Source organism: Boleophthalmus pectinirostris, unplaced genomic scaffold, assembly GCF_026225935.1.
Source record: "Boleophthalmus pectinirostris isolate CB_2022bp ecotype Guang Dong unplaced genomic scaffold, ASM2622593v1 HiC_scaffold_16, whole genome shotgun sequence".
Classification (NCBI taxonomy): domain Eukaryota; kingdom Metazoa; phylum Chordata; class Actinopteri; order Gobiiformes; family Gobiidae; genus Boleophthalmus; species Boleophthalmus pectinirostris.
This window is the reverse complement of record NW_026571095.1, coordinates 19,275,779-19,298,915: the sequence shown is the minus strand read 5'-3', so window position 1 is coordinate 19,298,915 and position 23,137 is coordinate 19,275,779. Positions and strand designations below refer to the sequence as shown.

The 23,137-nt window shown below is 38.8% G+C and overlaps 1 protein-coding gene across 1 annotated transcript in view; it reads right to left on the bottom strand.

Annotated features, from left to right (window-relative positions):
* Positions 1-22,824, bottom strand: part of pappa2 (pappalysin 2) — a 40,938-nt gene extending 18,114 nt beyond the window's left edge. Inside the window, exons 1-17 of the mRNA XM_020936041.2 lie at positions 21,769-22,824; positions 19,855-20,087; positions 19,407-19,634; positions 18,484-19,082; positions 14,300-14,448; positions 13,208-13,347; positions 12,985-13,138; positions 12,114-12,306; positions 11,899-12,032; positions 9,123-9,305; positions 8,331-8,631; positions 7,144-7,269; positions 6,987-7,072; positions 4,858-5,054; positions 2,567-2,677; positions 875-1,010; positions 233-407 (exon numbers count right to left, since the gene is read on the bottom strand). Of these exons, the coding sequence (XP_020791700.2) occupies positions 233-407; positions 875-1,010; positions 2,567-2,677; positions 4,858-5,054; positions 6,987-7,072; positions 7,144-7,269; positions 8,331-8,631; positions 9,123-9,305; positions 11,899-12,032; positions 12,114-12,306; positions 12,985-13,138; positions 13,208-13,347; positions 14,300-14,448; positions 18,484-19,082; positions 19,407-19,634; positions 19,855-20,087; positions 21,769-22,636 (4,013 nt within the window). The 5' untranslated portion in view covers positions 22,637-22,824. The remainder of the gene's footprint in view (positions 1-232; positions 408-874; positions 1,011-2,566; positions 2,678-4,857; positions 5,055-6,986; positions 7,073-7,143; positions 7,270-8,330; positions 8,632-9,122; positions 9,306-11,898; positions 12,033-12,113; positions 12,307-12,984; positions 13,139-13,207; positions 13,348-14,299; positions 14,449-18,483; positions 19,083-19,406; positions 19,635-19,854; positions 20,088-21,768) is intronic.
* Positions 22,825-23,137: the final 313 nt, after the last annotated feature.

The following is a 23,137-nucleotide window of genomic DNA, read 5'->3' as shown; positions in this document are numbered from 1 at the left end:
AACCAGGTTTGAAAGTGACTCTAGTTAGATTTGGCCTATATCTCTTACATCAGGCTTGCTAAAGTGATCATTTTGTGATGGCAGGGTTCTTGAGTAACTTCTGTATAAAACCAGAGTTACTGGGATGAACTCTGTCATGTTTAATGTCTATATTGTGTTCTCTACATGCAGGTGCGTTATGCGTGTGTAAGGGGAGAGGTAGCTGTGGGGAAGCCCACCCTGTGATGCGCACCCAGTCAGGGCGAAGGTGCTGAAGTGGCAGGAGGTCCTCAGAGCCACACCTGCCACAGCCACTGAGGGAGAGGAGAGCAGCAGGACCACCGCAGAGGTGAGGAAGAAGGGGCGTGAGAGATCATGGGTCACATTCACCACCAGGGGGTTGTGATGGCACGACAGGTCATGAGAGCCTGAGAAAAACAATGCTCCATGTAATCTAATGTAATGTAACAAAGACTGTGTCGTCCCTCAGTTGTCCAGGCCCATAGCAAAGAGGTGAAGAAACCACTTCGATGAGAGGCGAAACATCTTCACTCAAAAACTTTTGTCCACCTGACAGAACTGAATTTGATTTTGTAATGTAACAATGATCTAATGTAAAAATGCAGTCCATAGAGCACTGCTTATCAGCCATGTGACTACCTCAGTGTGGTTTCCTTCCTGCACCATGGTAATGCAACTAAAACAGTGCTTAACAAACAATAAACTCAGTCTGAATCTTTTTTTTTAAATTAATGGTTATCTGTGATATTTCATTGCTGACTGCTGTTACTGAAATAATTTAGGTTTGTCCACTCTTAGCTTCACTTTGCACTGAAAGTTACAGTATTTAGAATGCTGTAAGCTGTAGTACTGATGAAACTGTGATGTGTGATACCCAGTGAGTGGTTCTTCCCAGTTGTATCTGACAATAGAATCACGACAGTTCTTCGACACTGCTCCCCGGACCATGAACCATCTGAGGCTAGGTACACCATGACTGAGGCAGCTACTCCAGGATGAGGAAATCCCACCTGCGTTCAAGGATCAATATACAAATCGTGATAATAAAATAGATTTAATATTAGAATACAAAAAGTTACTTAAATTTAAAGTGAGGCAAAGAAAACCAAAATAGTAATTTGTTTATTGGTTTCCTGGCAATGTTCATGTGGAACCAATAAAATGATCCACTTTCCACTGAGATGTTTTAATACTTAATTTAATAAACTTTCATCCACAGAGTTCTATGAAACTTAAAATGATGAAGCGAAATTGTTATTTTCAGTCAAATTTTCAGTGAGATTTCATTTACACAAATACTAGATAAGATATCTTAAACTCCCTTCTTAGATTTCTTTTTTTTTTTTTTTTTTAATCTAATGAGTCAACAAAAAGAAGTAAGAAATTTAAACATGGATCTTTTCATGTTTCTATTTTGAACATCTCAAAAAATTGTGGCAGTTTTTACACTTAAAAGCCCTTTTTTTTTTATATGAAAACATCACATGATGAAAAGCTTGTAATACACTTTTTTCTTACATTTATGTGAGTAAACAACAGGAGAAGTTTCAAATTGATATATCTAAATATTTATTTTTGTTTTTTTCCTATTCACCTGCAGTGTCTCGCCTTAATTTAAATGTCATTTAGGAAATGAAGATGTTAGATGATGGGCCAGATATAAGTTGTTTAAATAGAAGCATTTTATATAGAAGTTAAATTCATCAGCCTGTCTTTTCTTTCTCTTAACCAGTATTAATACCTTAGATTGTACAGTACATGATTTTAAAATGATCCCACCAAATATTATTAACAGAATAATAAAATACTTTCCATTCAATGGACTTAGTCTAGTTTAACTAGTTTAGTTTAACTCTAGTTTACAGTGTCTAAGCACAGGTTCTTCACTTTGATTGTGTTTACTTGGTGCACTTTCTGTATTGGTCTCTGCTTTCACAACTGTAGGCCTATATCTAACAAGAATTATTTGTGGATAAGGGGGATTGCCAGAATGGTTGGGCCTGACAAATAGGGTGTCCATAATTGTAAGAAATGGAAAGTTGAGTAAAACAGAGCATATGTATCATAATAAGGGCTTGGTAATCCCAAACATGACAGACAAGAATCAGTCACATCAACAGCTACCCCACACTCTCTGGACCCGCTGAGCTCAGTGTGGGAAGAGCGGTCGTGGAAAAAATGAATGATAGCAACGGCGCTCAAAACACACAAACCAGACACGAACCCAGAGTGGAAAGACAGGATTCTTAAGTAGCAATAATAAGGTATTTAGGTACAGAGTTTATTTGAAAACTCTTTAATACTGTTAATATGTTTTTACATTGAATACATTAATAGTCTAAGTTAAATGAGCTCCTAACATCATTATCACTATCCATCAGACTGTATTTTCAGTTGTCATACATTTGATTGTATAAGACTGTGAATTATGAGTAAATGGAGCATGGTAATTGAAGGCTTTTATACTCGGAATGATTTGTCTTAAGCTGAAACTCAAAATATACACATTTGACAACACGGATTATTAATACACTGAAATGTTTGCACAAATAGAAGCCATCTCTACCTTGAGCCAGTAAGTGTGCTCCAGGTCATTGCTGTCGTCTTGAGTGGTGCAGGGGAACCAGGCTCCAGTGGGAGGTCTGTCCCCTATGTCCAGATACTGAGACCTGCACAGCTGTGTACAGACAATAAACCCAGTCAATTCTAATGGAGAAAACTTGATATAAGAATATGGTGAAGAACACTGTGTAGGTCCTCTTCTAGTCCTGGTTTAGTCCCAGTTTAGTCCAGTCCCAGTATCAGCATCAGTGGTTAGATTTTTTTATTAGAAATTGTTAATTTTTCAGGTTGGGGTCTGCTGTCTGCTCAGTGTTATTGCTTATCTTGAAATGTTCCACAATATGACAATAAATGAATCTATCTTGCATTTATTCAAGTACAGTTATTTGCTAAATACAGTGTTGAGTGAAGTCACCACTCCACAGATCTGACATGTAACTTGGCTTGGTAGAGTCGCCTACTCTTCTCCATGGAAAAACATTTGTTTAATATCATACTGTGAAACATTCTAAGCAAAGTAATAACATCTCTATGGAGACAGCCGAATGGCAAGTTATAAAGTGTACCTTGAACCAGAAAACATTACTTCTTAATTGTCATTTGCTATATAGGGGCATAAACAGCATTTACCCTGCAACTAAGACTCAATGTACAGTAGACCGTTTCAAGAGTGTTCAGTGAAATACATTATTATAATTTGTTGTGTGTACCAGTGTTGAATTTCAAAAGGTGTGCAATTCATAACAAGTGTCTGTTGTTCTCGATACAAAAGTTGTAAATAGGAATGACAGGCTCAGGATTAGTTGGAATCCATGATAAGATGTTTCACTCAAAGTTCTGCCAGATTGTCCTTCAACTTTATGAGCTGGGCTTTTACTCTTCTCTCGTGGCTTCACCCGCCAGTCAGACACAGCTTATTTCTCAAAATCAAATTTTTAACTGACTCTGCACGAATGCATTCAGTACATAGAATTACAAGCCACTTGTTTATTCATTTTAGGAATGAATGTAATTTTAGGAATTTAAGGATTCACAAAAATTCTGTTATCTATATTCTGTGAGCAAATTATCAAATGTGTTCCAATGATGTTGCTGGTGTGTAAATGTACTTTGGTGTAAAAAACAAAATCATATTAATCTAAACTTCAGAAGAACTAAATGATGATGCATTATACCACATGTGGTCTATATATCTGCAGTACACATTACACATACTACATTTTCTCCATAAAGATTAGAGGGGATTTGTGATTACCAGTTCATGCATTGTTTTGGTGCCAGGTATTTTGGACTTGGATGATGTTGATGTTGTTGAGATTATTGCAGGAACATATTGTTCAGGATATTGTTACTGGGTACACATTTGCCCTTGAGCCTGTAACCACTAAAATGCTTTGAGCTTTTGAGCGTTTCTACCTTTATGGCTGTCTGCGTAACCCACATTCCCCAAGTGTTCCATTACATGATGCAATTGGGAAATGTGTTTCTAAGGTCATTTGTATTGTACATGTTAAGTCATCTGTTGTCTTAAATGAACACACATAATATTTTTCTTGTTTTTTTTTTTTTAGAAATAAATCCAGAATTGATCAGAATTTTAAATCTTAAATATAGAAACAGGTCTATTGTAGGCCTGTCACAATAACAAATTTTGAAGTACGATATAAATATATAAACAATAATACTGAAACAAACTGAATGGATGAAACAATTGATGAAACAAGATCACACTTATACCACAAAAACTATTCTAAATCTATAATATTGTTAAAAAAAAAACATGAGCTGCAATAAATAAACAGCAGAATGAAACACTTTAGTTCTTAGTTTCCATCTGTAATGAGTCATAAATGTTATTCATTCAAACTTTTGAGGCTCAAATCTTATATAGCAAAAAAAATTATCACAAATTTCCCAGTAGTGGAAAGAAAAAGCACACCAAAAAAAATATTGTTCAAGCTTCCACATATTGAACGATAAGTCGATATAGTAATTACGGTGGCAGGCCTAGTCCATTGACTTCCTGTTCAAAACTGTGGAGCTGATTATCTCTGGCTTCACATCTCCATAGCGTTTTGTAGCAAGCAGCAGATTTTCATTTTTACTTTTATTTATTTATTTATAATTTTTTGGGGGAACTGTGTAATTTTTTAGCTCTCCCTGTTTCAAAATACTACAGAGCTAAGTGCAAACTGAAATTTTAAGCTTCAAATGCAGAAAAGCACACAAATTACTCAAGCTCTAATAAATCGCTCATAAGCGTTTGATAGAGAGAAACAGTTTTGATTTGAATACCTTATTGAGCTGTGGCTCCCCGGTGACAGCGCGTGCAGGACACTTGTGGGGGTCTTGGTGGGAGGCAGCAGCAGTTGAGGCCCACTGATCATTGAAACCCAAAGGAGTGAAGTAGCCACAGTCCTGTATACTGGAGCCACGTTCAAACTCCTCACACACGCCATCCCCATCAAAAACATAGCACTGACTGGGTTCTCCTTCAGAAACAAACAAAAACAAGACCTATGAATGTGAAGCTTGATTCTGTATCTGGCGCAATGCAAAAATTATCCAACATTGTCTGACTCTCATCCAAATATATTGTCAGAAACACAAATCAACCTTGTGTTTTCATTGGCGCTTTTGATGTTAGCAGTATTGACTCAGCCAATCAGCCGTATTTGTGATATTAATAGTCTGGGGGGGAAATATGGGACTTGGCGTGGTAGATCCCACACAGGGCGCTACAATATTTACAGTGACCAGGTGAAAAGTGAATCATCATGTGTCAAAGATAAATGCTCACTCGATTGTCCAAATAGCTCCAAAGCCACATATTTTCAGACACGCACATCAAATTCTGGGTCCAGAAATGCAATCATTTTCTGGAATGATTAATGAACCAATCTGGTCTGCTGAAAAGACCCCCCAACAATGTGTGGTTTGCCTTTGACCCAGGGGTCTCTTGAGAATGAAAGATTACATAAAATATGCTCTATACTTGACTATTTCCACTTAAGTAGTTGTTTCTTGGAGCATAGAGCTTTGAAGAGAAAATCACAATATGGCAATTTGACCACAGTTATTGTCACAGGAATGAGAATTTGTGCCATCATATTACTACCATCACAGCAAAAAAAAGCACTTAAAATATTGGCCTATTCTTTTTTCACCCCAGTTGTAATGTTTGTGATGTGATGTTTGAAAACCAAAGCAGATAATCTATTACACCTCAGACAAATCCTTAAAGATTAGAGGGGATTTTTGTTACCAGTTCCTGCTCTGCTCTGGTGCCAGGTAGTTTGGACTTGGACAATGTTGTTGAGATTACAGCAGGAACATAGTGTCCACTTAACAGCTATACAGTTGCACCTGATTGGTTAAGGTTGCCGTGATAATAATGGGTTCTGTGTTAGTCTACCAAAACCAGTGTGAAAGTATAGTTTAATGACAGTCCGTAATGCAACAAATATTCCTCTAAAACCTCCTGTGTTGTTTTCAATAACATCTGGACAGCTGCACGAAAGACACCGTCATGTCTTTCACAACTGATCAAAGCAGATAAGTCCAGGAACAGTGGAATTGGTAAAAACAACAAAACATTGAAATAGCTCATACCTAATTTATAATGTATCTTATGGCACAATCAGGATATGGTTTATCTTTCTTAGAAACCAATATTTAATTAAATTTATATTGTTTGTCACGGGGTTCTCCCTCAACAATAAAACTTGTGTGTTAATGTGAAAAGCAGTCTGAAAGCTGCCAGTTTGGAAAAGTAAGGGTTACGAGAGAGTAATGTGGTTAGGAAACCCAAACAAATATTCTGTTCATGACTAAGACCAACAATTGAATAATTGGATTTAAGTGTTCCAATTTGTAAAAGCTGTTTTTGCCAAATTGTTTTCTTTACTAGTCATAATTTCTTTTGTTGTGAAAGGAGAGATGTAATGGTCTCACTCACGGCAGGAATAGACCTGCTGAAAGACATGAAACTCGTACCATGTACAAAAACATGTGGTAATAAAACTCATACACATTCTATAACTGAGAGATCATCATATTTTGTCATTTAAATACCATTTTAATGATTCATGTCTTGTTCCTTAGAAAACTCTTCTATTAGTGTTAGTTTTAGTAGCATTCCTCATAACATTCACCAATTTAACAATCGGTAATATTAACCCAAACCGTCTATCCCAAAGTCTAACACTTTATAATAATAACTGCACATTTAATAACCTTAATGGAGCATGAACACAAACTTAATTAATAATGAACAAATAGTTTAGGAAATAGTTTATTTTAATAATGTAATAGCATGTTGTTACAGGTAGAATTGCATTGTACTTCTACCACCATACAGTACGATACTTCCACTATCCTTTGTTTTTTATATTATTGCAAAAATACTCATAGCTTCCCCTTACCGTTACAGTTGAAGCCCCGCTCTTTTTGGCATTTCTTGGAGCAGCCGTCTCCATCCAGCAGATTAGTGTCATCACATTCCTCAGACCTACAGATCAGAGTGTCAGCATTGCCTTGGTTTTACGCAGTAGTATATTAGTGCCATTATACTGTACTGACCCCTGTATGAAGCCATCTCCACAGTAAGACTGTCCGTGGATGTACAGCAGGGAAGGAGACTCATCACTCACATTTTCAGCTTCTACCTGGACTGTGTACTTATAATGGACACCAAGCTGGACAGAGCTGCACAAAGAAATACAGAATGAATAACATATCTCCATATTGATGGTAAAGGAATGTTCCACAAAATTACTTAAAAAGCAAATAATAATGACTACCAATATCCATGGAAACAAATAACTTGAATAGTAACTGAATAAATGAAAAATATATGTAAGCGTATACTGAGGAACATCCAGTGTCATGAGTCAAGCAGGTGATGGACCCTACATCAAAAAAGTTGCACAGTGCATCTTTAATACGAGAAGATCTTGCAGAATAGGAACTTGTGAAGAAAAGACTGTGCCAATACAAAGCAGTTCTAAGGTATTATGAACAAAGGGAGGATTATGTATCACTGTACGTTCATCACCAATCAACATATCTCTCAGGATTATTGCAACAAAACCAGGCCTATGCCCACTCTGCTTTGGTCTGTAACCTTGCAGTATCCAGTGACCTGACAGGCACATAGCAGGAAGTCAGTGAAACTTAAGCTCCATAAAAATATCCTTGTTCTCTGTATTTCTGAACACATCAAGAGCATTTATTTGTCAGAAATCAGTCAGTATCTGAGATGTGTGTGTGTCGGGTTACTCCCTGTAAATCCCTATTATAAATATTTGATTAGAATATGATATTAGGAAAAAATAACATATAAATACATATGTTCTCAAACAGAAACAATATCCAATAATTGATTTCACTTATTTCCCCACACAAGATGTTGTTTTTGTCCAGTTTGTGCTTTGTATCTCTGACGTTTGGCTCACATTTGAATCATCCATTGCTTTACTCATCTGTTATTTTATTTTATTTTTGTTTTGTTTTGTTTTTAACGTGTGTGAGTAGGTTTGATTAGTTTTTCAGAGTTTTCAGTTTTTGAATATTGCTAAGATATTGGCAAAGATATTAGCTGTGCCCTCCTCTGTGTGAATACTTGGGCCTGGTGTCTATTAATATATTAATACATTAATACAGTAGATATATATTTTTTATCTTCATGGTGATCTTCATATCTTTATTTACTTTATACAGAGAAGGGATATAAAAGTGTGTAAATGGAATGTATTATTGACACTAACCTGTCAGTGAAAGTCTGCTGCCTCTGAGCGGGGGCTTCTCTGGTAAAGGGGGGTTGTCGGTGGAGCTTGTACAGCAAAGGCTTACACCCTGAGCACAGTGGACTGTCTGGACCTGAAGACAACATGGCTGCATCGATCTCCAGTTTCTCATCGAACGTGCTGAGTCTTATGGCCTCCACTGCAGCGCTGTTTGTGCTGAGGCGCAGAGTCAGAGGCATGTCACAGTACACATGCTGAGGGCCCAGGTGGATCACCCCTCCTCTCTCTGTGATCAGCTCGATATCGGCAATGGCCGGGTTATCTGACAAACAAAACAGGATGCTAAAAAGCTGCATAGGGAAGTGGGTCTGCAGAGTAATTAATAGGAATTAGTAATTCAGTTGTTATGGACTAAATGTCCTTCCAGCCATCAATACCCAAGTAATGTAAAGATGATTCATATCAACATTATTAACATGGACTTTGGGCAGCACTGACCCTCTCAATTTCTCCTTCTCTTTGGGACAGCCAGTTTTGTGATCATTTTGATGCTAAAAGTTGCAGGTAAGATATGTTGAGAGGCAATCCTGCCAATGTACTTTAAGTCATAAATGCACCTGTAATTGAATACATACAAGGATAAAGCCATACTGTGGGGGATTACAGCAATGCCATCTCCATGGGAACAAGCAAGAGGCATACACTTCACCAGAAAAGTTAAAAAACAAATAACTCTAGTCAAAAAGCTTTTTTAATCATGTATATGTGTTGGTAACATGTGTAGTCTGTGGTATATTGTTAAAGGAGGCTTACTTGTAGAGATATAGGTGACCCACAGGGTGAGGCTGTGAGGTACAACAGGGTGAAGAAAGTCCAGAGTGAGGGTGCACCCCTCTGTGTCAGGACATGGAGATGTGACATTGGTGTCATAGAGGCTCAGCTCTGGGCTCCAGGCCTGCAGGCTGGGCTCACAGGGCTGCTCCACATCAGGGGGGCCTGTGAGGGCAGAGTGAGGAAACGGTCATTAGTCTCAAGGGAGCAGGCAGTTTTACATTTGACCCATCATTAATGGTTTAATTATTTCCAATTATCACAAGGAAATACAATAAACATGGTGTCATTATCAAGCATTTCCCAAAATAAAACCACATGTTCAATTAGGCGTAGGTGTTATTCATTACATAAACCACAGTTTTATGCATTTAAACCCTGAGCCAGTGACTTAATAGGACATTAAAACAAGTAGTGTTTTTAAACAAAGTTGAACTTAAAATTGTGATTTCCTTAAATGGTGTCAGCACTATTATTACTTATCAATATAGTATTTCGACAATCCACTGCATTTGATTAAGCTGCAATCAAATCAATCAATCAATGCATCTTTATTCTTATTCTATTTTGTCCTTCTATTTTATCCTTCTTGTCAAGTACACCTTTTCTGGTTAAATATTATAACATAACAATACTTTTTTGATGGTCAGATAAGCCCTGTTTTGTTTTGTTTTTATTTGTAATAGCTCTTTTTGGATTGGGCCTTTTAAAAATTAATGCATGAGTTTGTGCACATTACCTCTGTTTTTGTTACTTCACTGTGCAATACTAAAATGTTGTTAAAGTAGAAACGGTTGTAACAAATAAATGTGGAAACTACCTGGCAGTTCCTAAACGTGAATCAAAACAGCCTAATTTCCCCCCTTACCTTTCCTTCCTGATTGTATAATATATGTACACATGTTTTGGCTGACAGAGCAGCTCTGTGCATTATCATGTGTGAAAGTGTGCGCAGAGAGGAGAACGCAGGGATGCCAGCAGACAGCCTGTCTCCTCTTGTGTGTGCGCGGTCCTGTTTAGAATAAGACAGTAATTGACTCTTTATCATCATTACGATCCCACAGCCAAAGAGCGGGACTCGTAATCCCCCCTGGTCCTCCGGCCGCTTGTTTTCAAAGGAGAAATTCCAGTGGAGGATTTCCACATATTTGGGTCGAGTTTCCACGGAAGCAGCGGAAAGTGTTATTGTACACTCATTCATTTGATTCTTTTTACATTGTTTAATAGAATGTGTTTTTTTCCATTTGTGTAGTGTTTTCTTGCTACATGTCAAAGTAAAAATGATTAAACTAACAAGGACCATATGTTCACACCATTACATTCTATAGTGTGTTGTTTATGGAGCTTGAACAGCACCCAAACATTACCAGAGTCGACGCTCAGATGCCTAATAATCCTTGTTCTCACTTTGGCCAAAGCAGAGACACAGGTCTGTGGCTGGGGGCAATTATCATTTAATGATTTTCGTCTTTTTCCTTTTCCAGGAGCTATTAGGCTTGCACGCACCTGAGATTTACAGGGAGGTGAGGTGTGCAGGATGGGCAGCAGCACTACAGTAAACAACACACAGCACAGTAGTGGAAGTTTACCTAAACAACAATTCATTAATAATTACAGAGAGAAACCTTCAGTGGACTCAGGTTGTTCTGTTTCTGTTTTATTTAGAGAAGAATCATACAATATAAGGTAAGATTTGCAGGTTAGTTTTGAGAAAGATTATTTTGAGTTTTGATATTTTGATTACAATGTTTATTTTGGCACTAACTTTCTGGTGGAGGACCCACTATCTGCTTGTCTCTGAGGAGATGTTATTACTTTGCCTGGAATGTTCTACAGTACAGTAAGTATCATTTCATCAGGATGTTTTTATTGCTCATGTGCTCATTAGGTATAGGCTTGCCACTCCACAGATCTGATCAGTAACTTGGCATCACTTACTTCTCTTCATGGAGATAGACAGAGACCCTCTGCCAGAAATGTTACATAATACACCTTTAATGCAGTCACAGCAGTTTAGCTTGATTATCCAACAGGATGTAATACAATTTATGTACACAAATAGGCTCAAGTTAAAAAGTCTTAAATTGGTGTAATATTGTCCAGTGTTACTGCTGTGTTGTTACCATAGACTGTATAAAGAAGTTTCCTGACCAGTCAGTCCCTGGAGCCAGACCATAGAGCATGAAAAACCTTCGTCCAAACGTCTATCCAACCACAGCCACTGATTTTTAGCACGTGTCCCTCAAATGACATCTACTTGTGAAAATTCAATGCAAAATATACAACTTCTTTTGCCTCAATTAAGTAATAGTTTGGTGATTCAATTGTTAATTCTGTAAAAAGCCACACTGTTTCTAGGTCATTTATGTAAAATGTTCTTCTTTTTACAAGTAAGCAGCCTTGTTTGTTTTTGACATGACTGGAGCATGCGTCTCTCTGATTGGTTAATCCACCTGTCAATCACACCCTCTGAAATCAGGGAGGTAGAATACAGCGCCAGATCCACTCATCTTTGTAAAGTTTGTAAAAAAGTGGACTGCGAGGTGACGTAACCCATGGAAGCTCATCAAGCCCAGCAGTTACGGGGCGAATTTAGAGTCGAGTTCCATATTTGGATTCCAATATGGAGCCAAACCAAAGTGACCTGCTGCTATGCGAGCTTGAGGGGAGTGTGCCAATGCTCACTTCCTATTTGGAACATGGCAAACAGGAGGTTAGCTATGTCCATTTATATATACAGTCTATACTTGATACTGACCAACAGCTTCTTCAGGTGTCCAGTATCCAGACGTGTCACAGACTCGAGGAGAAGCAGCCTCAAACGCGTATTGATGAAAGACGCCATCACTCTCACATAGTCCACAGTCCACTCCCGAAAAACCCAAAGCAGAGCTACAACAAGAGAAAGCAGTATTTGAACAGTCATTTATCACCATTAAAACCTATAACTTTCAAAGAGCTACCTGTAATTACCTTTGATAAAGTGGCCCACTTAATGGGGCTAACCAATACAGAGACACAGATCTTGCAGTCTGGGCTGTTATTATTGGGGCCAGAGGGACAGGGGAAGGCTGCTGAGTTGTCAGCCACTTCTGATAGACCAGGTCTAAGTAACAGTGCATTCGGGCCACTTGGTTTGGTGTGAAGTGGTTGGTGCAGTTGTCATCTAAGGTGAGGAAAGAAAAGTTGTTTAAATGTTAAATTTCAAGTTCAGCGATTTAAGTGAGTGATGTGCAAAAGATAAAGTCAGAAAAAATTGTGCCTTAGCTTAAGTCTGAACTATTCATTGCTTCTAGTCTTTTCCAGTATAAAATAGTCACAGTATTAACACTAAACTCATCAACCTCGATTCTGATACTAAAGAATACACTTAATACTCAATACCAGTTCTGATACCATGATGATAATAGAGAAACAACTCTTTGTTTAGGTAATTCTTTAGGTAGAGTGCGATTTTTAACATTAAATAATAGTACTTTCTCTTATATTACCATGTGGCCTTATATCAGTGTAATCCCTCAGTCGTCCAGGTATGTTCTATAGTGGTCCGTGTGCATATACTAGTCTATGTGGTCTATGTTCTGATATAGCTCAAGATCATTCTAAAGTGATACAGGAAAGGTTTATTACTCTCTTGTGAATGTGACTCTTTTAGTATCAATACCTGCGTAAATTAGTATATACTGTCAATGCTAGTTTTAGTTTTGATTAGTATCTAATTTTCAATACTTACCTTCCTACTACTTACAGTTTCTTCTTAATGTTGCTAAGTTAAGAACATGCTCATTTTCCACCAAAACTATTTGAGATATTTGACATAATCAGGTCAAAACAGCACACTTACCAGTGTAGCTCATATAATTACTATAAGGAGTATCTTGGTAGTTGATGACCCCACAAGTGTCGTTCACAGCTCCTGGATCGTGACAGACCTTGGACTTGGGAGTGGGAGCAGTGTCAGCACACAGGTCTCCAGTTTCCATGGAAGGGGTGGTCTCCTGAAATGATCAAATGAAAAGTTTCAAGTCAAAATTATTGTTTAAGTTCTATCAGTCAATGAAGGATACCTGACATGGGTCGTCACAAGAGTCCCGTTCACTGACGCCTTTAAAAACGTGGTAAAGACCAAAGATGTGCCCCATCTCATGGATCATGGTGTTGTGGTGCCCCTCTGTTCCAAAGTAGGATGGATTTAACACCATGCCCCCTACAATCAAAATTACAATTATGTATTTACATTTGTATGATCTACAAACACTAATGAAGAAATGTAAGTGCATATGGGCTGACTTCACCAATGTAAGTAAGTGCATTTCAGCCCAACTAAAACAAAACAACAACATTAAAATTAAGCTCAAGGAGAACCAAATCCAATTTGTTCACTTTGCATTTATCTTTGGTTTCTCAAATTCTTGTTAGATTTCCTACACAGCAGAGATAAGGGTCTTCTTGTGGTGAAGTAATAGTGATACTATCAGGAAAAGACAGAACCGATTCAAGAGTTATTGGTTCTTAATTTTAAACATACTCCCTACAGGAAAACATTCAACAAAAACACTAAAAAACAAGCTGCAGGCACATCTTCAAAATAAGAACACATGGTAAGAATCCTCAGGTAAAATCCATCTCCTTTGAAAGATTAAGGCTTTCAATATTGTCTTTTACAACAACAACATAATACAGCTAATGGTCATCTTGAGTTATTACTTTCATGCAGTGAGTAAAAACATACAGGTGGTAACAATGGCCCAGCACTCTGCTGTTTGTTTGTGCTGTTGCTGTTGGGTTGATCAGGCTTTTCCAGTGGAAAAGGCTTTAATGATTAAAGCAGGAAACAGGCAAAGTGCCGGGAACATCTGTGCCAGCCCTTATAGCGCCCCACATCTCTCTGGGATATGAGTGTACAGAATATTATGAGTGCAAACATGGAGACCAAGAAGCTAAGAATTAAATATGTATATTACTGACACATCACTGCCAGCAAATAACAAAATAAAATATGTTTGTTAGTTTCAGTTTGTCATGGCAACAAATCTTGATCAGTATCTTGTGTATCCTTCTGCTACATTTTCCACATCTGACTTAACATTATTTGAAAGTAATATTGCTTCCAAATTGATAAATATGCTTGTGATTAAATAATGTATTGAAAATCCCACCTTGGTGAGAGAGGGCCTCCTTTGCCCAGGGCCAGGTTGCGGCTCCAGCTAGCTCCTCGCGTGCAGAGTTGTTAGCAAAGAAGACATTTAGTGCATCAGTGCCGCTCAGCTGAAGTTCATCCTTCAGCTCTTTGATGCTCATATATGCCCTGGAAACGAACACAACATTTCAAAACAACATGAGAAGTCATTCAATATAGCCAAATAAGCTGACGTGGGCCTTTGCAGAAATGTTCTCTTGGTGCTAGTAATGTGTAATTAATCACATCTAAATTATGATTCAAATGTTGTTGTTTTTTTTATCAAACTCTGTACATCTATCTATTTATGTATCTGGCCAATCATCTGTCAGCACATGCAATCAAACTTTGGAGAAAGAAATTTGACCTTTTTTATTTGTATTCATAATATTAACATTGAGAAACATTTGTATTTGTTTTAGATAAGATAAAATACATAAAAACTGTAAATGATACATATAAGTAACAATATTGTTATTATAAGTCATGTTGCCCAGCTCTACATGGTGCACAGTAGCCCTCTATACTTGGGGCACAGATGCTGCATAGGCTACAAATAATCTGAACTGTTTAATGGTACTGTGGAGTTAGAGGCCTACTAAACTTTAATCTTTCACTCCAAATGAATCCCAATTTTCCCATACGAACACAGCATGATTACATGGCCTTACACCACAAAATGAGTTCAATGTGCACTGCTGTGAGGATCTACTGTACCTCCTGAATAAAACCAGAGCCCAGGCGCTCTGTTAAATAAGGTGAATATGCTTTGGGGAATCCCTGTTATATCCCATAGGTTCAGTTCAGGCCACATAGACCTCCCAGATACAAAAAGGTAAAGAAACAACTATATGGCATTCAAAGTTCTGTTATATTTTAATGTTAAAGCAGAGTTTTTAAACATCTTCTAATGGTTTTCCCTGCACCATGCACTCAGTCAAAGTTTAATTTAAATTTATTTAAATTTAAGTTTAAATTGATTTGAGCATGTTAATCTTGTATTGTCTTGCATTTGCAATTTGAGTGCAGAACATTTCTGTTTTCACCTATCCCTACACACATCCCAGTACTTAGATGCAATTACAAAAAAAAAAAAAAAAAACAAAAAAAGTATGGTTAAAAAGTGTCATACAGCCATCTATATAAAATAATAATAAAAACAGCACACTCAAACTGCACTGTAAAGGACACTTTAAACTGTAAACTGTTCAGTAAACTGCACTATGAAAAGGTGAATCCTGTCCCTTCTAGTGTTTAAACAGGAAGCCAGTGGATGGTTTTGTTTTATATCAGTACTGCAGTTGAGTTTACAATGCACAAAGTGTAAAATACTGATCTATATAATTGTTTTAGTATAGTACTAAATACTCAAAGAAAAAAGAAAAACATGTTTGCTTTAATGTTAACTATGCAAATTTCAATTATCACAACAAAGGACTTTTGCATGAATAGCAGCAGTTAAATAATAGGCTCTAAAGCACCTGGCAGACAAATCAAAAGACAAATACTGTACCTAAAGCCCATGACCAACATTCAAATAGATCAATGGTTTCACAAATGCCAGAAAATGTCACGCTCACATTCATTTTCTTTCCGCTTGATAAAGCGGCAAGCTGGAGCCAGGGTCAGGCACATAATTCAAAAGACTTCCTCCAGATGACCCAGCTCTATATTTACAAAGGCAAATGCATTTGTCCACCAATGGCCTACTACGTTTAAAAAATGGAAATATGAAATTAAATTGCTCAAATGGTTGAATTCGTAGGGCATTTATATAGACAGGGTGCCAGCAGAGTTGCATAAGTGTCCTAAAATGAAACACAATAAAATCTCAAAACTTGGAATAATGTTTTTGCCCTGAGAGAAAAGAGGATCTATTTTGGAATACTCTTTCTTTACCCTAGTTATTACACAATGTGTTACCCTGCACTAAGTAACTTTTCTGGCGGAGGATTCACTACTTGCTTGTCTCCATGGAGGTGTCATATGTAGAATTTTCCACAATATGACATTAAAATTATTACATAATAAATACATCTCCATGCAAAAGAGCAGCTGACACCACCAGGCCAAGTTACAAGAGAGGGGACACCCACTCAAAAACTGCATCTAAATACAAATAGAGCTAATGCAGAAAATGTCCATGGAGACACACAGGTGGCAGATCCTCCACCAGAAAAAGTTACATAGTTAATATTACAGAGTCTTATAAGAAAGGTTTTGGACCATTTGCTTCATGGAGGTCTAATGCTTCTATTTTTGTTTTGCTACTTTCAGTCAGACACTATAGAGGCAGCCAACAACTACATTTTATTACTCCCTGTCAGCATTATTCCCCTGTTCACCATTTTACTGTCTATAGCATTCAAAGTATCCTTCTAATAAACAGATAGAGTTCCCCTCTCTTGTTTCACAGTGGCACATTGCAGGCCTTGTGGTTACAAAATGGATTAAAAGTCGCTCTTTACGAAGTTGGGCCGACGACCTCATGGCGAGACTTGATGCAAACTATTTGGAACTCTGCGGGGGCCTGTCTGTCATTGCAAATGGAAGGCAGCAGGCCGCCACTCGAGTTGTTTAGCAAAAAATAAATGTGTACTTTGGCCTTTTAACCCAACATCCCCACTTCACAGGGCTCTTGCTGTAAACCACTGGGGAAAGTGAGAGTGCCAATTTGTCCATGTATTCGGTTGAGCTGTTCATTGCACGTCCCTTCCAGCCAGATATGCACCTCATGTGGAGAACTCTTCTTATTAGTGGCCTTGTGTGCCCAAACTTACAACCAGAAAAGAACTGGAAAAAAACATGTTTTCATAAGTCTGATGCTGCTGGGTACACTGTCTGGAAATAGAAGAACCCAGACAGAATACTAAATTCCCAACTAAATCAGCTATAAATCACAGTTTTCATTGGTTATAGTTTTCACAACTGAACAAACTTTGCACATTTGCAGGTGCTCAATAGAAAATGAAACTTCCTTTTGCAAGAAAATCAGCAGGAGGTGCGGTGACAGTTTCATTAAAAGATCAAACAAAACAAAGTGTTGCAGGAAATTGGAGAATTGGTAAATTGGTCCAGCATTGTGTGAACAGAGATGAAAGAACTATTACTGGACTGATTAAATCCATGCAGTGGATTTACAAGGTGACAGATCACAGTGTAGCTTTCAGTCAAAGTCACATCCATTTAACTTTCTTTTTCAGCGTATCACTTTTTGCAAAGAACAGAAGAGCTCCGTTCACAGGACAAATGCTGCTGTTGGTGGAAAATGTATATCTGACTCAAGTATGAGTATGCAACAAATGTCATGCAACATTTGGGATCATAAGATGTACCATGAGTCTGATGCTCTATTATTACTCAGCAAAATTCTAATATCAGATGTAATATTTCCTTTTTTTTATTTCTAAGGTAGTAGTACACAAAATAATTGTTGGGTGATTAAAGACATACCCTATGCATCAATTAATCAACTAAAAGGGGTGTGGTATTTATAAAAATTCTCAAAATCATTATAATCTTGTAAAAAATAACTATGTAAACACAGATGTACTGGCAAACAGCCGTGAAAAATAAATTCTCCAGTCATTCTGAAAACTCCTCCTCTGCTGTAGTGCATATAAATTCTTATAATCGTAATGAAATAATTAAATGAAATAACTAGTGGCAAACACCTAAAGGACTATAGCCATCCATATAGGTCTGTCACAATAACAAATATTGAAGTGTGATATATTGATGAAGTAAATATAGAACATAAAAGATAATACTGACACTTATGCCACTGACACAGTAACCCAACAGCACATTTAAACCAGAAAAACTATTCTAAATCTATAATATTAAAAAAAATATATAGATAATGAGCAGAATGAAACACACAAGACACAGTGTCATTAATTCAGTCTCTCTCAAATTTTATCATATAGCCAAAAAATTTCCCAGTAGTGCAAAGAAATTGTATATATGATGCATATTCACCCCAAAAATATTGTTCTAGCTTTCATGTATTGAACAATAAGTCGATATAGTAATTATCGTGACAGGCCATAGTTGGAAAATTTCACAGGAATGCAAACGTCTTCAATCTGCCTGTCGAACTTATCTAAATACACTCTGATAGAATGGTAGTTTAAGAATTATCAATAAACATATAGCTCTTACCTGTCTGGAGACTCTGGGTCAAAACATGTCTTCAGCACATCCGTTACCGCCGGTTCACAACAGTCCCCGTCATCATAGTCGTAGTAGATACTGTTGCACTCCATGTTACAAACGCCATCTTGTCTTTTCCAGCTGTAGCACGGCCCCAGCCTCAGACAGTCTCCTCCATCGTGACCGGTTCTGGGGTGATCGCATTCAGGATCACACTGGCGATTCCCAATCTTCTCAATCCGACAGTTGCTCAGAATAAACTTTTCTCTTAGACTGGAGTTTCTGACTGTGTGGATGTTGATCTCCAGAGTGATGTTATAAGGGTGAAAGGCTTCAACAAGAGCTTTATGCTGCAGGTCAATTTGGACCTTGGATACCGTTGGGTTCCCACCATCGTCATCGGCCAAGTTGACGATCCTATAGCGCACATGCTTGGAGGTCCGGAGCTGCCAGTTGTTGTTATAGCCAGCAATAATCTCTGTGTTATCGCAAGGTGTAAGTCCGCAGGGAGGAGGGTCAAATGGGGACACAAGCTCTTGTTCAGGGACTGGAGTGGTGACAATGCTCGGGTGGACACCAAATTTGTATGGAGTCCACAACTTCTCTACCTACAACCAAAACATAATTGGAATGATGCGGTAATAAGATTGTAGATACTATGTTGAAATTTGTTTTGTTACTTTTGCCAACAAGGATTTTATTGATTTAGCTAGATTTCAACATAGGCCTGCTATTGGTAAAAGTTTTAGTGGGTCTCAGATGACATCATAACTAAATCAATAAAAGTCAGTAATATTTAATACAGGAAAAACTGGCATCACCACACTCTTGAATCTGAAAACTTTCATAGGGTTATGCTTGTTATGCTTTGCGCATCAACCACAGATAATATCCAAAGACATAAATTACAGGAAACATGAACCCTAACTTACATTGGTGAAGTCAGCCCACATGGCCAGTAGGGGATCACTCTTATCAATGTCCTGTGGTCTTTGCATCAGGTCTTCTTGATTTCGGGCATAGTCCCACAGGATAAAACCTCCTATATGTCCCCTGAAGCTGTGGCCCTTCTCTGATTTGTTGTTGCCGAGAAAGAAGGTTCTGCAGGTCTTCATGAACGAGCTGTACAGATTTCCAGATTGGAAATTGCTCTCTCCAACCTGTCAAAAAATAATTTCCAGAAGAAATGATGGTAAATATGCAGAAATTTCTATTGAGCATGAGGTAATAATATAATAAGATTTCTGTCCAGTAGCTTTGTACTATATAAGTACAGCTTCTTCTGAGAGGTCACACTTTGCTGTGATTGCCATAAGATCAGTTTTGAGCATGTAAACTCTAAAGTAAGGTAACTACAATTTAGGATATAAATTTACACACCTTAGCTCCGTCGACATACAGGGTCATGTTGTGGCCGTTGTATGAAGCCATTAGATGTGTCCAGGCGTTGCCATTGTACCGCTGGTGGCTATAGACAGTAGTGGATTTGATTGCTCGGTCCGTGCGCAGAGTGAAGTAGAATCGGGCGTCTTTGGTACTGCCAGGCTCCAGTGTCTGGATGCCCACAGACCAGCCCTTCTCACTCAGCGAATGGGAACAGTTGTCGAATACACCTGAAGACATGACAGACAGAGTGAATAAAGAGAAATAAAGACATATTAGTTTGGTTCATTTTGCATTAAGAGACAAATGCTGCTGTGGCAATTCTAGCTGGCAAAGGAAAGATGAAGTATTTGTTATTAGTTTCATGGTAGACTTTCAAAATCAAGTACAGCCTTGGACTTAAAACCTATTGTGTTAAAATGTGTTAATAGTACTGGCAGCAGTAGTGGCAGTAGTAGTAGAAGCAGTAGTAGGAGAAGGAGGAGTATAAGCAAGTGCTTAGAGTAAGTGCTTTTTACTAGTTCAAAATGAACAAATCCATTGTGCACCACTCATTGAGCCTATCTCGAGCGTGTGGTTGTCATTGAGTTCAATGAGATGCTGCAGAACAGAGACATAGAATATACTAGAAGAGAGAAAAGACAGAGCTGTTTCTCACAGCCGTGGCAAGGCCCTGTGTTTCCATCTGCTCTTGCAACAGACGATTCCACATCTGCCTCCCAGATGTGCGGACTGGGACAGCACAGGGTCAGGGAACCCCTTCACCCTCCACGGTGCTATGTTATGTGTGTGAGTGCATTTGACATCAATATGGGAAAGTGTAGCAAACTATGTAGCACTAGGAGCCATTTTCACGGTTGGTCTTTGAAGCAGTAAAGGAGAGCGGCAATAGGAAGCCTTACCTGTGCCAAATGAAATACATTAAACTGCATGCTGACTACTGTATAGCTACTAAATGTAACCATACAAATGCAAAGATCTATTTATCATAAATCTACATTAGGCTAAAGCAAATATAGCAGGCTAAATGGGCCACAATGAGAACTACTACAATGGGGAATCACTGACAGATGTGCGTATTTCATGGCACAAAACAAAACAAGGGGAGGAATGTCCGGATTTTGGCAGATTCCAGCAACAACAGATTTAGAGTTAAGTTCATTATTTAGTTAACAAAAAAGTTGCATATCACCTTCCACTAAACTATATTAAGTGATTGATTTACAGACCTCTTTTTAATTTTTTAATAATTCAGTCTGTGATTATGACAGCATATGCTTACTTTTGTAACATTGTGTTTTTGAGTTCACCTTACTCCACAGCAAGAGAGGATGGGTCAAATGCACAAGACAATGGAGGCAATACCTTACAAATCATAGAGCATTGCACCATGATGACTCCATAAAACATCCTCTATAAAACAGGTTGGTATTTTTGGAGAGTGTATACTCCACTCAGTCTTGTCTTTGTAATGCTCTGATAAGCTGTCAGTTTTATGGCACTCTCTCCAGAATGAACAGAACTCCAGCTTCAGTTTCTTCAGCTGCACCTCTGCTACCTCCAGCTCAGCCTCCTCTGGTCATGTGGGCTCTAATTATACATATTGTCTTGAGCATTTCCTACCTAATAAAAAAGATTTACTGCAATATCCTAATGCATCAGTGTCAATAGTATAGTAGCCTATATGCATTAATTCAATATTTAGCTTGGAGCTTGCTACTCTGACATGGTCGCTATCAGTTCACACGTTGAGACTACAACTCCCTTGTCTTCTCAGCATTATTTGCATTTGGATAAGTGGAATAATGACACCAGAACTGACAAAATTATGATCATGAATAACCTAACTAAAAGCACAGAAAATGTAGCTTTTATTGGTGAGAGGTTCAAGAGTAAGGTTATGGAACCCACCTGCAATTACTGCGGGGTTGCTCTGCCCTCCTTCAGGCTTCACCCACAGCTCCAGACTGAACTTAGCCCTCGGCAACTCCAGATCAGCGTCCGGCTTGAGTCTCAGCTGCTCCCTGCCTCCGCGGAAGTACAAGGCTGTCATCCAGGATGGCGGCGGACGGGGCACCGGGCTTGCCCAGGACGAACCTCCACTCCTCCCGCTATGAAGCGCGGGCCTCGCGGATGCACCCAGGTCCTCATCTTCAACCTCTCCGGAGAAGTTTTCTTCGTCGACCGCGCCAGTGGAAGGCTGTGCGTCTCCATTCACACTATACGTGGAGGGAACGTGCAGCTGAGCGGAGACCGTGGAGCTGCGGGGGGGAGCTCCGTTCCAGCTTGAGTTCAGCTCCTCTTCGTCTTGGAGACTGCGCGTGACCCTTGAGGGGGGCATCGTTTGGCCCTGCTGCGGTGCACTGTGCCCATGATCGTGCCTTGTTTTGTCTGCGCTGCGTTTCTGAGAGTTCCTTGACCCTGGATTTCCCTGTCTGGCTTCATGTTCTCGCTGATATACGCTGTCAACCCCGCACTCTCCAGTGCACGCCGCTGGAGCGCTTCTCACAAACCCGTGAGTGCGGCTGGCCCGGGTGTTCACCGCTGGAGGGCGTTGTTGGGACGGGGACAATGAGGAGGAGAGGGAGCGGGGATGTCGCCGGGACCTCCAAACGACAGCCGCTGCGCACGGTTCACCTGTTTGACTGGAAAGTTCTCGGTCTGCACGCCTCGCCATCGCGCGCTTGTAGCGACTGAATCCGTCAGAACAAACCGGATTCAACAGCCAAGTATTAGTGACAATAACCAAAGATATGGCCAATAGTCTTAATAACAACATGTTTATTTGTTTTCCTATTGCTGTATTTCTGAGGTGAACAGCAACAGTTTTCACTAATCCATTTGAGCCATGCGATCAAGCTTGTAAGCTCTTTGGTGTTCTATAGAGAGAGACGTGGATGCTGAAGATCAAGCCAAAGGTCAGACCACATTATGAGTCCAGGTGAAGTTTTGAGAATGGCACGTAAAACACGCCGGTTTTGGCAGAAATCATGGGTAACCTGCCGGTTTTGTCGCTGTGCAGTTGCAGCTATATTCTGCACTTCTGGTTTTTATTCACACTATAGAACTTGCAAGATCACTTCCTTTTATGCACAATCCAAATAAGGAGTCCAATTTATACACTATTATTGAACAGTTAATTACGCAATAAAACCTAAATCATGTGACGCCTGTTACCTGAAAAACGAAGCATCAAAAGATGTGTCCTGCTTCAAAAATATGGCTGAAATAAAAATAAAGGTGAGAAAAAGTGAATCCCAGAGTCACAACTCCTTCATGT